Source organism: Bos javanicus, chromosome 12 (genome assembly GCF_032452875.1).
Source record: "Bos javanicus breed banteng chromosome 12, ARS-OSU_banteng_1.0, whole genome shotgun sequence".
NCBI classification, from domain to species: Eukaryota; Metazoa; Chordata; class Mammalia; order Artiodactyla; family Bovidae; genus Bos; species Bos javanicus.
In genome coordinates this window covers 72,387,426-72,415,145 of record NC_083879.1, presented here as the reverse complement: position 1 = coordinate 72,415,145, position 27,720 = coordinate 72,387,426, and the positions used below count along the sequence as shown (strand labels likewise).

Here is a 27,720-nt window from a genome sequence, read left to right as displayed (position 1 = left end):
TCACCATGAATTCATATCCACCTGAGATCATAAGCTTTGTAGGCCTTGGCCCAGACTGAACCTGCACATCCCCACCACCCCACCCCACTGTCATAATAGGCAGGCAGTGTTGATTGCATTCTTAAATGTTGATTGCATTCTTAAAAAGTAAGGGTATTATACTTTTCCTTCTAAAGATGGATGCTTAAAGCAGCAAAAACCAATGATTTTGTTTTCTCTTCTACCTGCTCTCTCTCTCTCTCTTTTTTTTTTTTTTTGACCAAGATAGAATAATCTCATGGGATAATGTGATGATTAAGAAAATGCTCATGGAACTCTTAGCCCATTGTCTTATGTACAGTAAACACTTGGTAAATGGAATCTGTCATTGTTACAATCATTAACCTTTGAAACAGGCATTTTAAACACTTACTATAACGATAGAAAGATGGCTATATATTGGGGGCAAGCTTATATATGTCATAAAGACTCATGACATGGACTTCCCAGTTTCATGACTTAGGCTTTGCAATGTTCATCAAGTTGTTTTTCCTCTTCTTGTGCTTCACTCTCTCCATCTGTAAAATGAGACAATACTGTTACTAGATAGAGCTATTGTGAGGATTAATGAGTTAATACATGTGAAGGTTTGAAGGTATAGCTCTGTATACATCAACACTCAGTAAGTATTAAGTATGGATAGAAAATCTTGAAAGAGAAATTCCTACTTCCAAAGATCAACATTTAAATTTTGTCCTACTTTTCTGGACACATTCTGGACACAGACTTTGTATTTAACCACTTCTTTATTCCTCCATGTATAGCTGAGGCATCTGGATTCCTCACCTGTGATGCCTGCTCACTCATCTCTCTAGTAACACCTTCTGACTCCTGATAGTTTGGGATTCAGCACCTACTCTCTGAGCCTTAAATATTATCATCTGTTAAAAGTGGTAATGCCTGCCTCAAAAGGCTATTGAGTGTATCACAAGTGCGGATACCTAGAAAATTCTTATCATCCTGTTCGGCATATGCACTAAATATCATGAGGACCACCTATAATTGTATTTATTTGGAAGAGAAAAATTCCCTGCTGTCCCAACAAATCCTTTTTGAGGGAAGGAGTTTAATCCTAATAGAACAAATCATTACAGTTTATCTTTGAAAAGTACCCTTCATAAGGAGGCCTCTGCATCTATTTTTGCTATTTCAGACTTTTCTTCTTGTGGTTGGTATGGTGGTCGTGATGGTGGCTGCGATTCCTTGGATTGCTATACCTGTGATTCCACTTGGCATTATTTTCTTTGTCCTCCGGTGGTATTTCTTAAGGACATCGTGCGATGTGAAACGCCTGGAATGTACAAGTGAGTACCGGGGCTCTCAGGTTGGGATGGCAATGCAGGCTGGCCTCCACTTATGCAATAATTAACCAGACTCCTGAAATTCTGCAGACTCTGTCTTCTGGAATTTCTCACAAGTCAACATTAGACAATTGAATGTTATAGCCACTGTGAGTCGGCGTGGTTCTTAAGGCAAATAAACTGGTGGCAGGTCAGCTGCATCTTTGCATTTTAGCACAAGGAGAATGAATGTGAGCACCATGAGGACAGGGACCATTTCTGTCTTGTTCATGACATATTTCCTAACACAGAGTATCCACTCTGTAAATACTTTTTCTTAAAAATATTTTATCATGTTGGAACTAATATAGGAGGAAAATAGACAATTTTTCTCCTCCTGAAGTTACCAGAAATGACAAGGAAAGGAAAAGATTAGAAAAGTAAAGGAGACCTCATGAAATATATGTCAGAAGTGATATATTTGAAAAATACTTTTTTCATATGTTCAAGTATGTTGAAGTTGTTAAATGTATTAGAAAGACATATGTTAGTCACTCAGTTGTGTCTGACTTTTGCAACTCCATGGACTGTAGCCCACCAGGCTCCTCTGTTCATGGAATTCTCCAGGCAAAAATAGTGGAGTGGGTAGCCATTCCCTTCTCCAGAGGATCTTCCCAGACCCAGGGACTGAATCCAGGTCTCCTGCATTGCAGGTGGATTCTTTACTGTCTGATCTACCAGGGAAGCCCTATTGAAAGATAAGCCCTGTTATTTTCAGGTTTGTTCTTTATCATTACTAGTATTTGGGGTGACACCACACTGTTTGTGGTCCCCCACTTCTTAAAACTATTCATATAAACAATGCTGAAAAGAATCCCTTAGGAGGATACAAGAGGGGGATCTGTTCAGTATTCATTTAGTTTATTACTCCATTCAGCTTCCTAGTTTTAGAATAATGGGAACAGGGACTTGCCTGTGGTCCTATGGTTAAGACTCTGTGCTTCTGCTGCTTCAATCCCTGGTCAGGGAACTAAGAACCTGCAAGGTGCATCCAAAAAAAAAAAATAATAATGGGGATCACATTTTATGACTAATCATTCTATTGTGCAGGTAATCACAGATGATGAAATGATTTAATTTATCTTATTATTCATGCACATATTTCACCAATATTAAAACTAATAAGAAAAGTAGAAGTATATATTTTTAACAGTTATAAAAACTATAGCCAAAAAGTAAGGTGGGGATATGTTCATATCAGAGACTTCAACCATAAATAATTATTACAAATTAATACCAACTTAACCTTCTAGAAACCAAGCCTAGAAGAGAATATTGAGCCTCATGGTTCTTTGTATCTACCAAGTGGAAAAAAATCTGTTATCCAGTCAAATGAGTTTTTCTTTTTTTTCACTGTGGCAGTTGCATGTTTTGTTTTTATAATAAACACATAAGATGCTTCCCTGTTGACTTCAGAATCTTCCTGAAATGCAGGAGACCCTGGTTCGAACCCTGGGTTGGGAAGTTACCCTGGAGAAGGAAATGGCAACCCACTCCAGTATTCTTGCATGGGGAATTCCATGGAGAGAGGATCCTGGTGGACTACAGTTCATGCGGTCACAAAGAGTTGGACATGACTGAGTGACTAACAATTTCACCTTTTAAAGATATATTTTCTAATTAGTTGCAAAAAGGATAGTGATCATCCATTTCATAAAAGATGTAAAGAAAAATTTCAGTCATCAAGAGAACTAGCTAACTTTTGTAAGGTCCAGTTTTGTGAGGTATTTGAATGGATGGGGAGCAGTAGAGTCCAGTGTGTGTGGCATTCTGCTGATGTGACTTGACTGATGGAAGGACCTGGGGAGGCAGAAGAGGAATGATGAGCTCCATCCAGTCTTCTGTGAAGACAAGACTTCAAATATTTTATGGTTTGAGGCTGCCCATGAAATGGGGTCATTCAAGAGTCTTGCTGAAAAGCAGCTCTCTGGTATGTTCAATGAGGGGTTGTTCCAGAAGGAACACTTGACAGAAATTTTTGCCTGGGGAAGGCATCCATACAGAAGTGGAGAGAAGGGCTGCTCCTGAGGCTCTTTTAAAAAGAAGTGCAGGGTTTTCTCAGTATTTGAGATGGAGAGTCTGAGAACTTTGGCATCATCTCTGTGGGATATGTGGATTTTCCTGCATCCTAGTACTCTGTAATAAGTTCAATCGAGATTCTGCCTCCTACACACCCCCAGGTAACCAAATGTGGTGGCCAGCTGATTAGACCTGTTTATGCTGTCTCTAGGTGGTGGGTCTGTGCCTGAAATGATGACACCATTGTTTTCTCTAAGTAGTAACTGAAAGTATGTTTTAGGGCTTCCCAGGTGGCTCAGTGATAAAAGAATCTGCCTGCCAATGCAGGAGATGCAGGAGAAATGAGTTCAGTCCCTAGGTTGGGAAGATTTCCTGGAAGAGAAAATAGCAACCCAGTCCAGTATTCTTGCCCATATAATCCCATGGACAGAAGAGCCTGGTGGGCTACAGTTCATGGAGTCAGAAAGAGTCAGACACATCTGAGCAACTGAGTGAGTGAGAATATATCTTCAGGTCACTACTGGAGCCACCAGCAAAAAGGACACCTGACTGCTGTGACCAGAAGGCATAATCCTGCTTGTGCTGTGAAAGACTGCTGATGTCCTGAGGTTTAGTTTCAGATCCTACTGCCTAACTGCCTCTGGAAGCTTAGGTTGATATTTTCATCTTAATGACATTTGGCAGCTAATTATAATAGGGTTTTGAGGGGAACATTTTTACAAAAGTGAGCATAGCAATGGAAAGTACATAAAACCAGGGTGGTATTTGGTTGTCTTTCTCTAACCAGCTTTTTGCCTTTGGCAGTGCCGGAATAATGAAGCCATATCCAAACTCTGTCTGAAAGGTGCCAGGATCAACTAGCAAAGTCTGCTACAAGCATTGTTAGGGGAGGGTTAAGATGTGTGTCAGGTGTGTTAGGACCATGGATCATCAAGTCTGCTGTTTTAAGGAGTTCTCATACTAGATTCCCAGGAACTCTGTTCAACCTCAGATGCTTAATAAGATATGCAGTAGTGGTGAAGCTGTTGGATGGTACCTGAGGGTTTTCTGAACATATATAACAAAGCCTGGAGAAAAATGCGCATTGTCACACGCAGGCATCCTTAACCCTGATTATTCTCCCTCTGAGACACTGCTAGCATATTCAAAAGCAAAGACATTACTTTGCCAACAAAGGTCCATCTAGTCAAGGCTATGGTTTTTCCAGTAGTCATGTATGGATGTTAGAGTTGGACTGTGAAGAAAGCTGAGTGCCGAAGAATTGATGCTTTTGAACTGTGGTATTGGAGAAGACTCTTGAGAGTCCCTTGGACTGCAAGGAGATCCAACCAGTCCATTCTAAAGGAGATCAGTCCTGGGGGTTCTTTGGAAGGAATGATGCTAAAGCTGAAACTCTAGTACTTTGGCCACTTCATGCAAAGAGTTGACTCATTGGAAAAGACTCTGATGCTGGGAGGGATTGGAGGCAGGAGGAGAAGGGGACAACAGAGGATGAGATGGCTGGATGGCATCACCGACTCAATGGGCATGAGTTTGAGTGAACTCCAGTAGTTGGTGATGGACAGGGAGGCCTGGCATGCTGCGGTTCATGGGATCTCAAAGAGTCGGACATGACTGAGTGACTGAACTGAACTGAACTGAGACACTGCTGTTGTGATTAAAAGCACAACCTTGGGATTAAGAAAGTTATGTCTCACACCCAGGTCTGTCACTTTGGTGGGTTCAAATAGTTAATCTTGAGCAGTGAGTGCTGTTAATCCCTTAGTCTCTGGAGTTCTAATGAGGATTTCTTGAACTGATGCTTGTAAAGTACTTGCTGGTCATGACCAAAGACACTGGAACCTTGAACATGAGGCAATCAAGAACTTACTCACAACTAGCAGGTCTCATATAGCTTGAGTGATCATATGCAGCAGGGCTGTCAGCCTGGGGTCATCCTGCCCGGGAAGATCTGCCGTCTTAGGGGTGTGTGTTCCCAAGTGTCCTCAGGGTTGTGGGAAGCACAGACATTAGTCATGTGAAGTGTAGGGTTACACGTGTCTGTGACTGTGAGCTGACACCATTACTGGGACATAGTCTGCTTCAGGACAGCGAGCTCAGTGCTTGTGGGAAAAGTGATACTTTGGGCAACACAGCACCAGAGCCTTAACATCCCCTCTCCCCCTATACTAGCTAATTTTCTTTGCAGACCCTCCAGTTCACTCATCCTGGCATCCTGCTCAGCCCTAAATGGAGTTTGAGAGAAGCAGGATAGATTTTTACAGGCCCAGATTCCCCCAGCCTGTAACTCTTGGGCATGAGGTGAGGTTGGGATGGGGTGTTTGGTTCCCTGGTGTTCAAGGCTGAGATGAAACCTGGTTTCTAAAGTCCTCCCTGCCCTCCATCCCTGCTAGAGAGAATCAGCTGCACTTTGATCTCCTGACAGGGAAGCAGGTGAGGGAGGCCACTCTGGAGAGTTCATTCCAGGACTCTCCCTGGGGGAACAACCATGTCTGCTTCCTGCTCAGAAGCCCTGTCTGTGATGGATAGTATTGATGTAACCTCATTTACTTAGGAAATGAGAGCCTGGTTCTGGTGAGTTTTCTGTGCTCTCTGGAGCTGGACTCTTGGCATTGTCCTGACAGGGTGATGGGCCCAGTAATACCCCTGCATCATCCCTGTGAGCACCCTGCTTCCTGTCTGAGTTCTGGGGGTGGGTTGGGACACCTGCTGGGCTGAAGAAAAGGCCTGAACACAGTCCCTTGCCTTTATTATTTGGAGCATGAGCTCCATCTGAGTTTATGTTGCTCTTATAAGCAAAACATTATAGGAAGCTAAAAAGTTAGTCAATAGAGTGAAGAGAGAGAGAGAGAGAGAGCAGTGTGGATGCGGGAATGAGAACACAGGTACTCAACTGCATGAACAAAGGCACCAATGAGTCACTTTCAGCTCTTTGTGTGAACAAAGGACAAAGGGAAAGTGTGAGATCATGTTGCGGTTCAGAGATCCATCAGGGCAGTTATGAAAGCATCCATCAGGCTCCCGGAGCAGAAGTCAAGACCATTCAAAGGTTTCTCATCTGCCAGGTCCTGTGAGCACTAGGGCGATGCAGCACCGGGTGCTCTGTGATCCGCACAGAGGCTCCTGGCACAGGTGCAGGGGGAGGCCCAGGACGGGGGAGATGGCAGACTGTCTGCTCCCTTACTCATCTCATCCTGTCCTGTGTCTGGCTCTGGTCCAGGGTGGGGGATGTACTGACTCATCAAAATTCAGGGTGGTGAGGACTCTAATGAGGAATTACATTTTAGAATGTTACTGATTCACAAATTAGTTAACAATGAAAAAGAAAAAAATATAGCCATTTGAAGCAACATGGATGGATTTAGAGAATAATATTAAAAAAAAAAGTCAGAGAAAGACAAATATGGTATCACTTATACGTGGAATCTAAAAATAATACAAATAAATCTGTACACAAAATAGAAATAGACTCAGAGACATAGAAAACAAACTTACCAAAGGGGATTGGGAGGGAGGGAGGAACAAAGTAGAAATATGGGATTAATAGACACACTACTATTTGAAATAGGTATGCAACAAGAATTTACTGTAAAGCACAGGAAATTTTATTCAGCATCTCGTAATAACCTGTAATGGAATATAATCAGAAAAAAATAACTGAATGAATATACTATATACCTGAAACTAACACATTATTGTAAATCAACTATACTTCAATAAATTTTTAAAAATTTGTGAACAATTTCCACCTGGAGAGATGCCAGGAGAATTTGGAGGGAAGCATGTTTGAGAGGACCTTGATGAAAGAACCAGTAAAGAATTTATCTAAATCTAGTTGTGAATGAATTTGGTCAAACATAGGTTCAAAGAGAATCTTTCATTCCCAGGTCATTAAAGTGAAACCTGATGTGAGCAGGAGTGAGGGCCACATGGAGGATTCCTATTGGTGGGAGGTGTCACCGCATATGGAGAAGGCAATGGCACCCCATTCCAGTACTCTTGCCTGGAAAATCCCATGGATGGAGGAGCCTGGAAGGCTGTAGTCCATGGTGTCACTGAGGGTCGGACATGACTGAGCGACTTAGCTTTCACTTTTCACTTTCATACATTGGAAAAGGAAATAGTAACCCACTCCAGTGTTCTTGCCTGGAGAATCCCAGGGATGGCGGAGCCTGGTGGGCTGCTGTCTATGGGGTCTCAGAGAGTCGGACACGACTGAAGTGACTTAGCAGCAGCAGCAGCAGTAGTCACGACATACCCCAGGAGTCAGTGGGTTTCCTCACATCCAGCTTCCCTAACTTTCTCTGTTGTGTGTCTGTCTCTGCTTCCCCAGCACGGAGCCCGGTATTTTCTCACTTAGCATCTTCTCTGCGGGGACTCCAGACCATCAGGGCATACAAAGCTGAAAAGAGCTTTCAGGAGCTGTTCGATGCATATCAGGATTTGCACTCAGGTCTGTAAGTTTCTGGAAATAATTTCAGATGGGATGTGCTGCCTTCTGAGGCCTGACCTCCATCTCAGGTCGCCTAGTAGGCCAGCACCTCTCTCTGTGTCACCTGCATGTCCCCCTATGCCACCCACCTCGCCCACCCCTTCCTCTCAGCATCCCTTCTGTGCTCCCCTCTTCCCTGTCACCCCCTGCTTTTCTCCCCTGACTGGCTTGCATTGTCCTTCCATCACTGTGCCCTGTGGACTTCTGTCTCTTTAGGGCAGGACTCAGTAAAATTTTGTTTTTTGCAAAGATCCAGATAGAAAATATTGTAGGCTTTGTGTGCTATACTGTGTCTATTGCAACTACTCACCTTGGCTGTTGTAGCGCAAAGACAGGCAAAGATAATACATCAGTAAATGTCTGTTTTCCAATAAAATTTCCTTTTCAGAACCAGGTGGTCGCTATTCTTGTCCCCCAGGCTGTAGTTTGCCAACTCTTTTCAGAGCATGGAGGGTAGCAGATGTGATTGATGAAACTAATTTCCTGATTTGCCACCCACTTGATTATACTTTGTATCAGTGAAGTTGTTTTTCCTAGGTAGAAAATTCAGAATTTCCTCTAAGTCTATAAAATCCTGGTCAAACTTTTCAATCGTTACTGTATTTTGAAGATAAAATAGCATTTTGAAAGCCACATGCAGATCCTGTTGGCTGATGGTCATGTAGATACTGGCTCCTAAGAATAAACACTGCAGGGCCCTGTGGTGAGTGCAGAAGGTGCTGGAAACAGTGTGAGCTCTGCTGTCTGAGAGCTGGGAACAGTAGACATGTGAGAGGACAATCTTCACACTGAGGCCCGGCACTGCAGAAAATGCACCAATGAGACGATTTTCCATCTTCTTTCTTGTGATCGTATTTCTGTTGATAACCTGTGGATTGACATTTTCTTTTTTTTTTTTAATTTTATTTTATTTTTTAACTTTACAATATTGTATTGGTTTTGCCACATATCAACATGAATCTGCCACAGGTATACACGTGTTCCCCATCCTGAACCCTCCTCCCTCCTCCCTCCCTGTACCATCCCTCTGGGTTGTCCCAGTGCACCAGCCCCAAGCATCCAGTATAATGCTTGCTTCCTGGACTGATTCCTGTGTGTCCCATACCTTGTCTTGGGTTATAACCTAGTTTTCTGGAATCTTCAGGTTCCTTGAGTGTGTGGCTTTGCTCTCCTACCTTGTATAAAATCTTCTGTACCTCAGCTGAGGAAATGCTCTCCCTCATTAGAAGCAGTTAACATGGTTTTTCTGTTTATGTATTATGCTTATTACGGTTCACAAATCCAGAGGCTTGGTTCCTGCTTTTGACGACGTCCCGATGGCTCGCTGTGTATCTGGATGTCATCTGTGCCATCTTTGTCACTGTTGTTGCCTTTGGGGCCCTGATTCTGGTAGAAAGTAAGTACAGGTGTGAATATTTGTGGTATATTTACGGTTTATAGCTTTGGTTGTAGTTATTAAACTCTTGCCACTTTGTCTAATATATACTATTTGGTTGTAATGAATTGTATTAAAGTGCTTGCAGCATGTGAGTGCATTTGTGTGCATTGTGGTCCATTTGAAGTTATTTGTGTCTTTTTTTCATTTATTTATTTACAGTAGGTTCCTGTTGAGACCCCTTTAAAATTTTTTTGATTGGCATATGGTTGATTTATGATGTTGTGTTAGCTTCAGGTATACTGCCAGGTGAATCTGTTATACATGTGTCAACTTTTTTTAAAGATTCTTTTTTCTATATCCCATGAACATTGGGGTGCATGTATCTTTTTTTTAGTGATTTTCATTTTAATTAATACTTCACATAATTAGAAAATAATTTTTCTTTTTGGCTTTTGGACTCTTTAGGAGCAAAGACCAGGTATGAAGTGCCTGCTCCAGCAGACCTGTGGTGACTTGGGACCCTGCTTTGGCTCACATGAACCATTCTTTTAAGTTCTATTGGGGTATAGTTGATTTACACTGTCTAGGGGCCCCAAGTTGGAGAAGGCAATGGCACCCCACTCCAGTACTCTTGCCTGGAAAATCCCATGGATGGAGGAGCCTGGTGGGCTACAGTTCATGGGGTCGCTGAGAGTCAGACAGGACTGAGCGACTTCAGTTTCACTTTTCACTTTCATGCATTGGAGAAGGAAATGGCAACCCACTCCAGTGTTCTTGCCTGGAGAATCCCAGGGACGGGGGAGCCTGGTGGGCTGCCATCTATGGGGTCGCACAGAGTCAGACACGACTGAAGTGACTTAGCAGCAGCAGCAGCAGCAGGGGCCCCAAGTAATAGTTGAAGGAGGCTGTGGCACTCATAGGAGCCTGGAAAACCATTTGTAACTTAAAAGCTTTCAGATGGTTAGAAACAAATCCAGTTACAAAGTTACAGAAGCAGGGAGTAAACAGTGAAAAAAGAACAATTAGAATTATTATGATTAAGATAGTTTTCTACCATGGGGAGCTAGTTAACGTTTCCCAGAGTGAGGTGACTGAGGCTTCAGGAGTATCCAGAGCCTGAATCATCTTGTTGGACCATAAGGAAAGCTGAGTGCTGAAGAATTGATGCTTTTGAACTGTGTTGTTGGAGAAGATTCTTGAGAGTCGCTTGGACTGGAGGAGATCAAGCCAGTCAATCCTAAAGGAAAGCATTTCTGAATACTCACTGGAAGGACTGATGCTGAAGCGCCAATGCTTTGGCCACCTGATGAGAAGAACTGACTCGTTTGAAAAGACCCTGATGCTGGGAAAGACTGAAGACCAGAGGAGAAGAGGGTGGCAGAGGATGATATGGTTAGACAGCATCACTGACTCAATGGACATTAATTTGAAGTCAGCAAAAACAATACTGGGAGCTGACTGTGGCTCAGATCATGAACTTCTTATTGCCAAATTCACACTTAAAATGAAGAAAGTAGGGAAAACCACTAGGCTATTCAGGTATGGCCTAAATCAAACCTCTTAAGATCGTACAGTAGAAGTGACAAATAGATTCAAGGGTTTAGATATGATAGAGTGCCTGAAGAACTATGAACAGACATTTGTAACACTGTAGAGGAGGTGGTGAACAAAACCATCACCAAGTGAAAGAAAAGCAACAAGGTAAAATGGTTGTCTGAGGAGGCCTTACAATTAGCTGAGAAAAGAAGAGAAGTGAAAGGCAAAGCAGAAAAGGAAAGATACATCCATCTGAATGCAGAGTTCCAAAGAATAGCAAGTAGAGATAAGAAACCCTTCCTAAGTGATCAGTGAAAAGAAATAGAGGAGAACAATAGAATGGGAAAGACTAGCAATCTCTTCAAGAAAATTAGAGATACCAAGGGGATATATCATGCAAATATGGGCACAATAAAGGACAGAAATAGTATGGACCTAGCAGAAGCAGAAGATATTAAGAAGAGGTGGCAAGAATACACAGAACAACTATACAAAAAAGATCTTCATGACCCAGAAAATCACAATGACCTGATTACTCACCTAGAGCCAGACATCCTGGAGTGTGAAGTCACGTGGGCCTTAGGAAGCATCACTACCAACAAAGCTAATGGAGGTGATGAATTCTAGCTGAGCGGTTTCAAATACTAAACAATGATGCTGTGAAAGTGCTTCACTCAAATGCCAGCAAATTTGAAAAACTCAGCAGTGGCCACAGGACTGGAAAAGGTCAGTTTTTATTCCAATCCCAAAGAATGTTCAAACTACCACACAATTGCACTCATCTCACATGTTAACAAAGTAATACTCAAAATGCTCCAAGCTAGGCTTCAACAGAACATGAACCAAGAATTTCCAGATGTTCAAACTGGATTTAGAAAAGGCAGAGGAACCAGAGAACAAATTGCCAATATCCATTGGATCATTGAAAAGGCAAGAGAGTTCCAGAAACACATCTACTTCTGCTTCATTGACTATGCTAAAGCCTTTGTCTGTATGGATCACAAAAAACTTGAAAGTTCTTAAAGAGATAGGAATATCAGACCACCTTACCTGCCTCCTGTGAAAACTGTATGCAGGTCAGGAAGCAACAGTTAGAACTGGATATGGAACAACAGACTGCTTAACAACTGGGGAAGGAGCATGTCAAGGCTGTATATTGTCCCCCTACTTATTTAACTTATATGCAGAGTTCATCATGTGAAATGTATGATTGAGGCACAAACTGGAATCAAGATTGCAGGGAGATATATCAATAACTTCAGATAAGCAGATGACATCACCTTTATGGCAGAAAGTGAAGAAGAACTAAAGAGCCTTTTGATGAACATGAAGGCCTTTTGAGGAGAGTGAAAAAGCTGGCTTAAAACTCAACATTCAAAAAAAAAAAAAAACCATCATGGCATCTGGTCCCATCAGTTCAGTTCAGTTCAGTTCAGTTGGTCAGTCACGTCTGACTCTTTGCGACCCCATAAACCACAGCACACCAGGCCTCCCTGTCCATCACCAACTGCCGGAGGCTACCCAAAACATGTCCATTGAGTCAGTGATGTCATCCAACCATCGCATCCTCTGTCATCCCCTTCTCCTCCTGCCCTCAATCTTTTCCAGCATCAGGGTCTTTTCAAATGAGTCAGCTCTTCGCATCAGATGGCCAAAGTGTTGGAGTTTCAGCCTCAACATCAGTCCTTTCAATGAACACCCAGGACTGATCTCCTTTAGGATGGACTTCATGGCAAATAGATGGGGAAACAATCGAAACAGTGACAGACTTTCTTTTCTTGGGCTCCAAAATCACTGCAGATGGTAACTTCATCCATTCAATTAAAAGACACTTGCTCCTTGGAAGAAAAGCTATGAAAACACTAGTTCAGTTCAGTTCAGCCTCTCAGTCATGTCTGACTCTTTGCGACGCCATGAACTGTAGCATGCCAGGCCTCCCTGTCCATCACCAACTCCCTGAGTTTACTCAAACTCATGTCCATTGAGTCAGTGATGCCATCCAGACATCTTATCCTCTGTTGTTCCCTTCTCCTCCTGCCCCCAATGCCTCCCAGCATCAGGGTCTTTTCCAATGAGTCAACTCTTCACATGAGGTGGCCAAAGTATTAGAGCTTCAGCATCTATCCTTCCAATGAACACTGGAAGGACTGATATCCTTTAGAATGGACTGGTTGGATCTCCTTGAAGTCCAAGGGACTCTCAAGAGTCTTCTCCAACACCACAGTTCAAAAGCATCAATTCTTCGGTGCTCAGCTTTCTTCACAGTCCAACTCTCACATCCATATGTGACCACTGGAAAGACCATAGCCTTGACTAGATGGACCTTTATTGGCAAAGTAATGTCTCTGCTTTTGAATATGCTATCTAGGTTGGTCATAACTTTCCTTCCAAGGAGTAAGTGTCTTTTAATTTCATGGCTGCAATCACCATCTGCAGTGATTTTGGAGCCCCAAAAAATAAAGTCTAACACTGTTTCCACTATTTCCCCATCTATTTCCCATGAAGTGATGGGACCAGATACCATGATCTTAATTTTCTGAATGTTAAGCTTTAAGCCAACTTTTTCAGTCTCCTCTTTCACTTTCATCAAGAGGCTTTTTAGTTCCTCTTCATTTTCTGCCATAAGGGTGGTGTCGTCTGTGTATCTGAAGTTACTGATATTTCTCCCAGCAATCTTGATTCCAGCTTGTGTTTCTTCCAGCCCAGCGTTTCTCATGATGTACTCTGCATATACGTTAAATAAACAGGGTGACAATATACAGCCTTGACGTGCTCCTTTTCCTGTTTGGAACCAGTCTGTTGTTCCATGTCCAGTTCTAATTGTTGCTTCCTGACCTGCATACAGGTTTCTCAAGAGGCAGGTCAGGTGGTCTGGTATTCCCATCTCTTTCAGAATTTTCTGCAGTTTATTGTGATCCACACAATCAAAGGCTTTGGCATAGTCAATAAAGCAGAAATAGATGTTTTTTTGGAACTCTCTTGCTTTTTCGATGACAATCCTGGACAGCATATTAAAAAGCAGAGATATTACTTTGCCAAAAAAGGTCTGTCTAGTCAAATCTGTGGTTTTTCTAGTAGTCATGTATAAAGTGAACCATAAAGAATGATGAGTGCCAAAGGACTGGTGCTTTTGAACTGTGGTGTTGGAGAAGACTCTTGAGAGTCCCTTGGACTGCAAGGAGATCAAGCCAGTCCATCCTAAAGGAAATTAGTCCTGAATATTCATTGGAAGAACTGATACTGAAGCTCCAATACTTTGGTCACCTGATGTGAAGGCCTGACTCATTAGAAAAGATCTTGATGCTGAGAAAGATTGAAGGCAGTAGGAGAAGGTTACTACAGAGGATGAGATGGTTGGATCGCATCACTGGCTCAAAGGACATGAGTTTGAGGAAGCTCCGGGGGTTGGTGATGGACAGGAAAGCCTGGCATGCTGCAGTCCATGGGGTTGCAAATAGTTGGACATGACTGAGCACCTGAACAACAACTTTATTAATTCTTTCTAAGTTCCTAATATTTTATAAAAATTTACTTATTTATTTGGATGTACTTGATCTTAGTTGGGGCATGTGGGATCTTCAGTCTTAGTTGTGACATACAGGGCTTTAGTTGCAGCATGTGAATTCTTAGTTGTGGCATGTAGAATCTAGTTCCCTGATCAGGGACTGAACCCAGGCCCCCTGCAATGGGAGCTCAGATTCTTAGATATTGGACCACCAGAGAAGTCCCTCATAATATGGTTTTTTTTTTTACTATATTACTGTCTCTCTGTTTTTTTACTGTCTTACTGTTTTGTTTTTTTTTTTTTTTTACTGTCTCACTCAACAGAAGTAATATTATGAGCAATACTATTATTACATGCAAATGATTTAAATATAATAAAGGAGTCTTGTCACTACTATATAAAATAGATAACTAAAAAAGACCTACTGTATAGCACAGGGAACTCTATTTAAATACTCGGTAATGACATAAATGGGTAAATTCTTTAAAAAGAATAGATTATATGTATGCTGTGCTGTTGTGCTTAGTTCTATCCGACTCTTTGCAACCCCATGGACTGTAGCCCACCAGGCTCCTCTGTCCATGGGGATTCTCCAGGCAAGAATACTGGAGTGGGTTGCCATGCCCTCCTCCAGGGGGTCTTCCCAACCCAAGGACTAAACCCAGGTCTCCCACATTGCAGGCAGATTCTTTACCATCCGAACCACCAGGGAAGCCCTAGAATACTATCGTGGATAGCCTATCCCTTCTCCAGGGGATCTTCCTGACCAAGGAATTGAACTGGAGTCTCCTGAATTGTAGGTGGATGGTTTACCAGTTGAGCTACCAGGAAAGCCTGGATTATATGTATAATTAACTTTACTGTACACCTGAAACTAACACGGCTTTGTAAATCAACTATACTGCAATAAAAATCATAAAAATAAAGGAGTCTTGTTCATAAGGTGAGAGAAGGAGCTGCAGGAGGGGTTGAGAAGGAGACTGACTTGATTCCTTTTCTTCCTAATTTAGCTTTGGATCTCGGGCAGGTTGGCCTGGCGCTGTCACTCACCATCACACTCACAGGGATGTTCCAGTGGTGCGTCAAGCAAAGTGCGGAAGTGGAGAATATGGTGATGTTTATCTTTCCATTCTTAGCCTTTTCAAGTTTCTTTGCTGTTAAATGGCATAGAGCAATTCTTCTGTAAAATAGAAAATGATTATTTTTACATCACCGTTAACAAAGTTTTTTTTTACATTCTCCTCCATCTGTTTAAAGTTAATGTAAAATAAAATATATACATCTTTTCTCAGTCTTATGTATGCATGTCAGAAAGTTTTATATTCATCACAAACTGTCCTCTAGTATAATAAATGTCTCTATAGGATGGAAGTTCTGAAGTCTTAGAATATAAGCTAATTTCTTAGCAGCTTGCTTATCTTTGTTTCTTAATGGGTAAGTCCTCGTTTTTGGTAAAAGAAAAAAAAATCAGTGTTTTGAGGTTTATTTAATTAATATGTTCCTGCATCAGCCCTCCCCCATTTTAGCATTTATTCTTGTGTGTGTTGAACACCTGAATTTGCTGGCAGCTCTTCTTTCTGGTAGGATAAGCTCCATCTCAGAATGTGCTCTCAAAAGTATGGAGGTATGGATGTTTAAGATGCCTTAATCAATATGTAAGTTATATACTTTACAAATGTTTGCACCTTCTCCTAAAGTGAGAAAAACAATAGAAATGAAATCTTTCCATTTCTCTCTTCTAATATAGTAGTAAGTGATTAATAATTAAATGGAGGTTTGATGACCATCCAGTTCTGTTATCTATAACATGTGGCCCTTCTGTAGCTATACACTACTGATTGGTATCCATAAATATTCTTTTCTGTGACAAAATTCTCTTGTTTTTTTTTTATTCAAGTATGAAAAGCAGATCAATAAAATCTTATCATTCATTTTTCTAATTCTTTCAGTTTTACTATCATGTTGAAGGAAATAGCTGTAAGTGAAAGTGTTATAAGATGATGAACAAGTTTGCCAATCATCAAAGACTGTATCAAACTTCTACTTCAATACTTTGTGGTATTAAGACCTGAGATATTCTTAACCATGTAAAAGTAGATATAAATACATAAAAGCAGAACATTTCATTTATAGTCTCTGAACATCCATAAACTAGATCCTCTGATATTAACTGATGTGATGTCATATGTGTTTCAGATGATTTCAGTAGAAAGGGTTATTGAATATACAGACCTTAAGAAAGAAGAGCCCTGGGAACATACGCCATCCTTCCTGCTCCTTGAAGGAAAGATTGTCTTTGATAATGTTAAGTTCAGGCACAGCTTATGTGAGCCTCTGATATTGAAGGACCTGAGAGCATGCATTGACTCAGGACAAAAGGTTTGTTTAAGCCATCTGCCTCTTTAAAATCTAGCTAAAGATTTAGCACTGTGTTTGTTCTTGGCTTCCTTGTTGTGTTATGGGGACTCTTCATTCCTCTGTGGATGCAGATTAGATCAGTGATATGGCAGGTGAATTTTTCTTGGAAACTGATCATGGAATGGGGATCCCAGCATTTCTTTCCCTGTATCGTGAGTTCCCTCATGGTGACAGGTGGCCCTCAGCTCCGAAGCTAGAACTTAAGCTGACCCAGGATACAATATGTTTCATCTGATTTCTATATTTGAAGTCTGGGAACCAGCCTTGGCTCCCTGTCCCTAACTCTCCAATATTACGTTTCTTTCCAACCTGTCATCTTTGTATGTCTGAAATCTCCTCCTCCTACCATGATGTCCTCTGCTTGTAACCTCCTCCTCTGTCCCTTGGCCGTTTCCATAGACTTTTCTTCCACTCACCCACACTTGGCTGCCATCCCCCTGCCCTCCCCTGAGAGATTGCTCCATTCTTTAGCACCGATCTGATCCTTACTGGCCTGGGTGAGTTGCTTCTAGAAGCAGTGCAGCCCTATGTCCACTCCCACAGGGGCTGAGGGGTGACCCTGTAGTCACCAGAGAAGAGCCCAGAATCATGATAAGTCAGTAGTGAGGAACAAGAGCCCCCCATAGAGTCAGGGCCCAGAGACTCACTCAAAGTCTCTGCAAGCAAATCGAGGGGAACAGGGGAAGATGCACATGGAAGGTAGCAGAGAGGCTTGTGACCTGGTCCTGCCAGTATCCATGTCTGCTGCTGCTGCTGCTGCTGCTAAGTCACTTCAGTCATGTCTGACTCTGTGCTATCCTATAGACAGCAGCCCACCAGGCTCCACCATCCCTGGGATTCTCCAGGCAAGAACACTGGAGTAGGTTGCCATTTCCTTCTCCAATGCATGAAAGTGAAAAGTGAAAGTGAAGTCGCTCAGTCATGTCCGACTCTTCTTGACCCCATGGATTGCAGCCTACCAGGCTCCTCCATCCATGGGATTTTCCAGGCAAAAGTACTGGAGTGGGGTGCCACTGCCTTCTCCAATCCATGTCTGCTAACAATGTTCTTTTCACACTTAGCTTGAGGCCCTTGGCCTGGACCAGGGTAGAGTCTTGAAGAGTTGAAACCAGAACAGACAAGGTGGTAGGAAGCTCTCCTCCACCTGCCTCTCCAGCCAGTATATCTCCTGACTTATGCACACTGCTGCATGCGGGTTGCATGTAGGTTCTCCCAAAGCACCACCTCCTCCCACTTCCAGTGTGCACGCTGCCACTCTATCTCAGAGACCCTTCTCCTCATCCTCTGGCTGGTAAAAGTCTCCTAATTTTCTGGTTGATTAAAGTATCTGCCTCTGTGAGGCCCTCAATTTGTCCTCAGTGCCTTATATGTATTAAGGTAACATTTACAGTACACTTGTGTTCATAGCAGCCAGAAGTTAGAAGCAACTAAATCCTTACCAAAATATTATTCAGTGTTAAATAGTAAGAAAATTCTGACCTATGAATAAACCATGGTGACATCTTGCTAAATGAAAGCAGCCAGACATAAAAGGAACAAATACCCTGATTCCACTTATGTGAGATTCCTGCTGCTGTTGCTGCTGCTGCTGCTGCTAAGTCGCTTCAGTCATGTCCGACTCTGTGCTACCCCATAGACGGCAGCCCACTAAGCTCCTCTGTCCCTGGGATTCTTCAGACAAGAATACTGGAGTGGGTTGCCATTTCCTTCTCCAATGAATGAAAGTGAAAAGTGAAAGTGAAAGTGAAGTCGCTCAGTCGTGCCCGACTCTTAGCGACCCCATGGACTACAGCCTACCAGGCTCCTCTGTCCATGGGATTTTCCAAGCAAGAGTACTGGAGTGGGGTGCCATTGCCTTCTCCATGTGAGGTTCCTAGAGTAGTCAAATTCAAGAAAACAGGAAGTAGGATGGTGGTCTCCAGGGACTGGGGGATGGGGGATGGGGAGTTGTTTGTTTAATGGGCAAGAATTTCAGTTTTATGAGGCAGAAAAATTCTGGAGCTTGGTTGCACAACAATATGAATGTACTGAACACCAAACTGTCCACTTAAAAATGGTTAAGTAGTTAAATTTTATATTATGTGAAGTTTATCATAATTAAAATAAAAGATAGCACCTATGGCATGCTTTGTAGTTTGGGGTCTGTATCTCACAGGTACCTTGAGACTTTTTAAAATCAGGGAGCACCTCACTTTCATCTCTGTTCCCCAGAAAGTGGCTTTCTGCAGGGCACACATAGGGTGCTGAGGGACTGCTGGCTGCGAAGGTGAGTGAGTAATATACAGTGTGAGAAGCCAGGAGCCAGAGCATACACATGACAGCTGGGTGAACAACTGAAGAAAGAACTGCCCTTTAAAACTCTTTCTACCACAGACCTATCTAGTGGACTATAGCTTAATGTATGTAATTTAATGTATAGTAATTTAATGAATGAAACCCTGGAGACATGAAAATAAATATTAAACTTATTACCCAAATAATACCCAGGCAGCAGCTTCAGTTTGTCAAATGGCAAAAGCTCCCTCCTAATTATTTCAGGTTCCTTTGTAAGTCAAGAAGATGAACTGCTGTGTCAGGAAAACATTCACCACAGCTCTTGACATAGTCCTGTCCCTGAGAGGCCTGTAGGTGATATTAGGTTACTCTCAATGTGTCTGTCAGATTTCTTGTTGTAAATATAATTCTGTTAACTTGCACTTGTCTTAAATTTTCCCATAAAAAGCCATAAAATATTAATTATCTAAGAAACTCTATAGTACAACTTAGGAGCATAACAGATTCTTATTTTTCCTTCTTAAAATCTGAAAATCATAGGATTATTGAAATTATACAATGTTTGTGGGCAAAACAAATTTGGAGACTGAATTAATGACTGCAGTAACTTGACTTTTGTTTGTTTGTTTGTTTTAATTTAAATTTATTTATTTTAATTGGAAGCTAATTACTTTACAATATTGTATTGGTTCTGCCACACATCAACATGAATCCACCACGGGCATACACATGTTCCCCATCCTGAACCCCCTCCCACCTCCCTCCCCATACCATCCCTCCGGGTCATCCCAGTGCACCAGCCCCAAGCATCCTGTATCGAACCTGGACTGGTGATTCGTTTCTTATATGCTATTATACATGTTTCAGTGCCATTCTCCCAAATCAACCCACCTTCTCCCTCTCCCACAGAGTCCAAAAGACTGTTCTATACATCTGTGTCTCTTTTGCTGTCTCGCATACAGGGTTATCATTACCATCTTTCTAAATTCCATATATATGCGTTAGTATACTGTATTGGTGTTTTTCTTTCTGGCTTACTTCACTCTGTATAATAGGCTCCAGTTTCAACCACCTCATTAGAACTAATTCAAATGTATTCTTTTTAATGGCTTAGTAATACTCCATTGTGTATATGTACCACAGCTTTCTTATCCATTCATCTGCTGATGGACATCTAGGTTGCTTCCATGTCCTGGCTATTATAAACAGTGCTATGATGAACACTGGGGTACACTTGTCCCTTTCAGTTCTGGTTTCCTCAGTCTGTATGCCCAGCAATATAGTGAAAATGAGTATACTACCCAAAGCAATTTATAGATTCAATGCAATCCCTATCAAGCTACCAACGATATTTTTCACAGAGCTAGAACAAATAATTTCACAATTTGTATGGAAATAGAAAAAAACCTCAAATAGGCAAAGAAATCTTGAGAAAGAAGAATGGAACTGGAAGAATCAACCTTCCTGACTTCAGGCTCTACTACAAAGCCACAGTCATCAAGACAGTATGGTACTGGCACAAAGATAGAAATATAGATCAATGGAACAAAATAGAAAGCCAGAGATAAATCCACGCACCTATGGACACCTTATCTTTGACAAAGGAGGCAAGAATATACAATGGAGAAAAGACAATCTCTTTAACAAGTGATGCTGGGAAAACTGGTCAACCACTTGTAAAAGAATGAAATTAGAACACTTTCTAACACCATACACAAAAATAAACTCAAAATGGATTAAAGATATAAACATAAGACCAGAAACTATAAAGCTCTTAGAGGAGAACATAGGCAAAACACTCTCCGACATAAATCACAGCAGGATCTTCTATGACCCACCTCCCAGAATATTGGAAATAAAAGCAAACATAAACAAACGAGGCCTAATTAAACTTAAAAGCTTCTGCACAACAAAGGAAACTATAAGCAAGGTGAAAAGACAGCCTTCAGAATGAGAGAAAATAATAGCAAATGAAGCAACTGACAAAGAACTAATCTCAAAAATATGCTAGCAACTCCTGCAGCTCAATTCCAGAAAAAAAGTAACTTGACTTTTGATCTGTGTCTTGATTCACCCAAAGTATCACCATTCGCTTCGTTTCTGTGTTTGAAGATGATACCCGGGCAGTAGATTCATGAAGTGATTTGACTCCACCTGTGTACATCCCAGGTTCCCTCTGCTCACATGTCCCAGGCCCTGTTACTCTAAGACATCCCTTTTGTTTTGGATTCAATTGAGAGAGGCCGCTCTTGGGTGGGGGAACAAGGGAGTGAGCCAGGCTAGCAGAAAAGAGGAAGTCAGTCAGTCATGTCCAACTCTTTGTGACTCCATGGACTTCAGCCCATCAGGTTCCTGTGTCCATGGAATTTTCCAGGTAACAATACTGGAGTGGGTTGCCATTTTCTTCTCCAGGGGATCTTCTGGAGATCTCAGGCATTGAACGCGGGTCTCCTGCATTGCAGGCAGATTCTTTACCATCTGAGCCACAAGGGAAGCCCAGCCTAGCAGAAATTGGGCTTTATTCTCTTTTTGTCCTTGCCTCTGTTGCCTCAATTCATGGGAATTAGAGTAAAGGGGGAAATGTAGTGGATACAAATAAGATTTGAATTCATGGAATAAACAGCTAGTAAAAATAAGACCCCAAATGAAGTAAATAGCACCCTAAGCTTCCTGGTTACTCAGGAAGTGGCCACAAATTCAACAGTGGCCACAGGACTGGAAAAGGTCATTTTTTATTCCAATCCCAAAGAAAGGCAATGCCAAAGAATGTTCAGACTACCGCACGATTGCACTCATCTCACACGCTAGCAAAGTAATGCTCAAAGTTCCCCAAGCCAGGCTTCAACAGTATGTGAACCGAGAACTTCCAGAGGTTCAAGCTGGATTTTAAAAGCGCAAAGGAACCAGAGATCAAGCTGCCAACATCCGTTGGATCATTGAAAAAGCAAGAGAGTTCCAGAAAAACATCTATTTCTGCTCTATTGACTATGCCAAAGCCTTTGACTGTGTGGATCACAACAAACTGCAAAATTCTTAAACAGATGGGAACACCAGACCACCTGACCTGCATCTTGAGAAACCTATATGCAGGTCAAGAAGCAACAGTTAGAACTGGACATGAAACACAGACTGGTTCCAAACAGGGAAAGGAGTATGCCAAGGCTGTATATTGTCACCCTGCTTATTTAACTTATATTCAGAGTACATCATGCAGGGAATTCTGGATTGGATGAAGCACAAGCTGGAATTAAGATTGTCAGGAGAAATATCAATAACCTCAGATATGCAGATGACACCATCCTTATGGCAGAAAGTGAGGAAAAACAAGAGAGCTTCTTGATGAAAGTGCAAGAGGAGAGTGAAAAATTTGGCTTAAAACTCCACATTCAGAAAACCAAGATCATGGCATCTGGTCCTATCACTTCATAGAAAATAGATGGGGAAACAATGAAAACAGTGAGACTATTTTTTTTTGGGGGGGGTGGGCTCCAAAATCACTGCAGATGGTGACTGCTGTCATGAAATTAAAATACTCTTACTCTTTGGAAGAAAAGCTATGACCAACCTAGATAGCATATTAAAAAGCAGAGACGTTACTTTGCCAACAAAGGTCCTTCTAGCCAAAGCTATGGTTTTTCCAGGAGTCATGTATGGATGTGAGAGATGAATTATAAAGAAAGCTGAGTGCTGAAGAACTGGTGCTTTTGAACTGTGGTGTTAGAGAAGACTCTTGAGAGTCCCTAGGACTGCAAGGAGTTCCAACCAGTCAATCCTAAAGGAAATCAGTCCTGACTGTTCATTGGAAAGAGTGATGCTGAAGCTGCAACTCCAATACTTTGGCCACCTGATGTGAAGAACTGACTCTTTTGAAAAGACCCTGATGCTGGGAAAGATTGAAGGCTGGAAAAGGGGATGACAGAAGATGAGATGATTGGATGGCATCACTGACTCGATGGACATGAGTTTGTATAAGCTCTGGGAGTTGTTGATGAACATGGAAGCCTGGTGTGCTGCAGTCCATGGGGTCACAAAGAGTCAGATACAACTGAGTGACTGAACTGAACTGAATGGGGCTGCATGACATGATTTTAGTTTTTTAATATTTAGTTTTAAGTCATCTCTTTTACTTTAGTGTTACTACCTGATAAAGCCTTAGATGATGGTTAGCATTCTTTTAGAAATAAATTATTTGAAAATTAAGGTATGAACATTTTTTATATACATAATGCTATTGTGTACTTAGTAGACTACAATATAGTAGAAACATAACTTTATTTTTTTTTGATCTAATACTTTTTTAACCTTTATTTTTTTTTATTTTTTTAATTAATTTTATTTTATTTTTAAACCTTACATAATTGTATTAGTTTTGCCAAATATCAAAATGAATCCACCACAGGTATACATGTGTTAAAAAATAATTTTATTTATTTTTGGTTCTACTGGTTCTTTGCTGATGCTCACTTTTTCTCTAGTTGCAGTGAGCAGGGGCTATTTTCCAGTTGCAGTGCATAGCCTTCTCATGGCAGTGGCTTCTCTTCTTTTGGCTCCCTGGCTTTAGGACATGTAGGCTTCAGTCACTGTGGTACATGGGCTTAGTTGCTCTGCATCATGTGGATTCTTCCTGCATCAGGGATCAAACCTGTGTCCCCTGCATTGATAGATGGATTCTTTACCACTGAGCCACCAAGGAAGCCCCTAAACATAACTTTTATTTGCAAAGAGAAACAAAAAAGTTCATATAACTTCCTTTTTTGTGTCATATTCATGTTATGTAGGTTTGTGTGTGTGCTCAGTCACTTGATCATATCTGACTCTTTGTGACCTCGTGGACTATAGCTCACCAGGCTCCTCTGTCCATGGGATTTCCCAGGCAGGAAACTGGACAGGGTTGCCATTTCCTTCTCCAAGGACTCTTCCCAATCCAGGGATCAAATCTGCGTTTCTTGCATTGGCAGGCAGATTCTTTACTGTTGTGCCACCTGGAAAACCCTGATTATTGAGGTGGTCTGTAACCAAATCCAAAATATCTTTGAGGCCTGCCTGTACACAGAACATCGGTTTGGTTCAGTTCAGTTCAGTTGCTCAGTCATGTCTGACTCTGTGTCCCCATGGATTGCAGCACCCCAGGCTTCCCTGTCCATCACCAATTCCCAGAGCTTACATGAACTCATGTCCATCGAGATGGTGATGCCATCTAGCCATGACACAGAACATAGGAACCACATATATACACACTGCACAATTTGGAGGGTGCTTCTGGTATCTAGTGGGTAGAGTTCATGGTTACTACCAACATCCTACAATATACGGTATAGCCCTCCATCCCTCAACAAGGAATTATCTGGCCCAGAATGTCAACAGTGCCATAACTAAGAAACTTATATACTACTGTTTATATAGAACTTTTAAATTTCATCTTCAACAATCAGGATTTCTCCCAGGTTTGTTGCATCCTGTTAATTCTTAATCTCTTCTGGATCTCTTTACAGCTTGGCATTGTGGGAAGAACAGGAGCTGGAAAAAGTTCCCTTATTGCTGCACTTTTTAGATTGTTAGAACCTAAAGGTGGCATTTGGATTGATGACATCTTGATAACCCGTATTGGACTTAACCATTCACGGAAGAGTATGTCAGTTGCACCTCAGGTATGCACATTAGAACATTCTCACATGTTCTTTTTATAAGGCACCCAAGTTTACTTGTTTTTAATTTGATTATTTTTTTCAAATTACATGAAATGATTAATCCTTTTTCCCCTCAATAGAGCATATTTTCAGCAGCAGGTATTTTCAACAGACACTTTCATCAGACACCAGGTTTTGGTTCTTTGTTCATTCATTAGTTTTGTTTGCACGTGATTTAAGGACTTACTGAGACAGATTTCTGGACTTAGAGTTCCTCAGGTACCACACAATTCTGAGAACAAAAGGACTAATGATTTGTTTAGCACTGGAGAGATTCCTATAGGGAAACACGAATTTTAAGTGTCTTACAGGTGGAATTTTGCTCTGGAAACAAGGACATCTTTTCAAAGGTGACTATCTCCCTGGAGGGTGCTTTGGGAAACTGTGGGGCTTTGAGAATTTCAGGGCATATAGATGCTTTGGGGAGACTTACAATTTGGATATTAGTAAGTAACTTTCACCAGGGAGTCAGCACAGAAAAGTAAGGAAGAATATGGAACGCAGAGTTCCATCTCTGTGCACCTCAGCTTTCTCTCTTACAAGGCAGCTAGCAGTCCAAACCCCTGGAGCTGTTGTGAGGACAAAATAGGTGAGTGTGAAGTGCTTCACACAGACCCAAAACATAGATGCTGTGAGGATGGAGCATTGAATTGGCCATCTCTTCCTGAGTTCTGAGTCTGTTTTCTTTTTTTTCTGATTCTTAAAGTATGACTTTGAGAGATTGTTACTGGGTTATATGCACAGTAGAAGTGCCTGTCTTTCCTTGTGGTTCATCCACTCAACATAATTCCATGAGTATTTACTGAGCAATTACTGTCCTCCAGGTACATAGCCAAGGGTAACATAGGCCCTGTGTGTCCTCAGCTGCCATCCTGCCCTTTGCTTTGACAGACTTACCAATTTTTTGTTTTGAGTTTTTTTGTTTGTTTGTTTAGTACTGTACAATTCTCCAGAGAAGCTCAGGAAAACACAGACATCATAGGAAATGAGAAACACAGATAGGAAAGGAGAAAAATGAACCAGGCAAATGTGATTCCTTGAATGTGGGTATAATGAGCTCTGGAATGCCTGTTTATTAGGAAGCATATATAATATGGTACCCAAAGGGAAGGAGAGTGTGGATTTGAGTCTTACGACTGAGTACAACTGTTGCTACCTACCCCTGTCCTCTAAAATACCTGGAATTAGTATAAGTACTTTTGAAATCAAGATATTCTTTTCAGAATACAGTGAGATTACACCTCACACCCCTTAAGATGTCTACTATCAAAAAAGAAAGAAAAATAATAACAAGTGTTGCCAAGGTTGTAGAGAAATTAGATTCCTGCTCATTGTTGATAGGAATGTAAAATGGTGCAGCCACTGTGGAAAAAAAAAATGATGGTTGCTCAAAAGATTTAAAAATAGAATTGTCATATGATCTAGCAATTCTACTTTAGGATTTCAGCCCAAAATAATTGAAATAAAGGTCTTGAAGAGATACTTGAAGAAGTCTTGAAGAGATGTATATTCATAGCAGAGTTATTCTTAATAGCCTAAGGGTTGAGGGTCCCAAGGGTGCATTGACAGATGGATGGATTAGCAAAATCTAGTACATGTACATACCATGAAGTACTATTCAGCCTTAAAAAAAATGAAATTCTGACACATGCTAAAACACAGATGAACCTTGAGGACATTGTGCTAATGAAATAGGCCAGTCACAAATGACAAATAGTGTATGATTCTACCAATACGAAGTACCTAGAGTAGTCAATTCATGGAGATGGGAAGTAGAGTGATGGTTGCCATGAGCTGCCAGGAGCAAGGAATGGAGAGTTGTTGTTTAATGGGTACAGAGTTTCAGTTTTGCAAAATGAAAGGAATGTGTGACTGGATGGTGGTGATCCAGATTCACAACAATGTGAATGTATTTAATACCACTGAACTGTTTACTTAAAAATGATTATGCTAATAAATTTTCTGTGTGTTAATATTTGACCACAATTAAAATTTTTTTCAAAGGTATCCTTTTTAGGAAAAATGGAAAGTAATTTTTAGTATGTAAAATGCCTGTATTTAAAGATTCCCACTGGCTATTAGATTCATAACTTAGTTGTTACAGTAGAAAATGAATAAGTTTAGATTACCAAGTTTTATATTTTGGAATGTGCCAAATGAGATTAGTTTGCAGAAATAATGGGTGTGTCTGTAAAATCCTTTTGTATCATTGGATGAAAGGATTTAGAAATGTGCTCCACATTATTTTTAATGAAAAAGGTTGTGTGGCTATATACATAAAAGAAATCTATAAATAAAGAAGTAATGGTAGATGGTCTTGGCTCTGCAGGTAACGTTTGGAAACACATCTGAGAAAAGATTAAACATCCTTCATCGCCACGTTTTGGTTCTGTTCCATAAGTTTCCACCCTACTTTTGAGCATGTTCTATGGGCTTCCCTGGTGGCTCAGACAGTAAAGAATCTGCCTGCAATACAGGAGACCCGGATTCAATACCTGGGTCAGTAAGATACCCTGAAAAAGAAAATGGCTTCCCACTCTAGTATTCTTGCTTGGAGTATTCCATGGACAGAGGAGCCTGTGGGGCTACAGTCCAAATCAGACATGACTGATTTCACTTTCACTTATATACACACTCCAGAGAACATGCTTATAAAACAGTGCTAAACTTTCTATCCATGTTGTTGCTGCTGCCTGCCAAGTCACTTCAGTCATGTCTGACTCTGTGCAACCCCATGGACTGCAGCCTACCAGGCTTCCCTGTCCATGGGATTCTCCAGGCAAGAACACTGGAGTGGGTTGCCATTTCCTTCTCCAATGCTTGAAAGTGGAAAGTGAAAGTGAAGTCACTCAGTCGTGTCTGACTCTTAGCGACCCCATGGACTGCAGCCTACCAGGCTCCTCCATCAATGGGATTTTCCGGGCAACAGTACTGGAGTGGGGTGCCATTGCCTTCTCCCATCCATGTTGTTAATGATCATCAAATATTTATCTTTTCCATTTTATATCTATTTGTCTCCAAGGTGCAGTGTT

General features: G+C 41.4%; 1 protein-coding gene across 1 annotated transcript in view; it reads left to right on the top strand.

Annotated features, from left to right (window-relative positions):
• The window catches only part of LOC133258053 (ATP-binding cassette sub-family C member 4-like), a 170,082-nt gene that overhangs the window by 97,582 nt on the left and 44,780 nt on the right, over positions 1-27,720 (top strand). Inside the window, 6 exon segments of the mRNA XM_061434392.1 lie at positions 1,193-1,343; positions 7,732-7,851; positions 9,176-9,286; positions 15,320-15,420; positions 16,506-16,688; positions 24,494-24,649. Of these exon segments, the coding sequence (XP_061290376.1) occupies positions 1,193-1,343; positions 7,732-7,851; positions 9,176-9,286; positions 15,320-15,420; positions 16,506-16,688; positions 24,494-24,649 (822 nt within the window).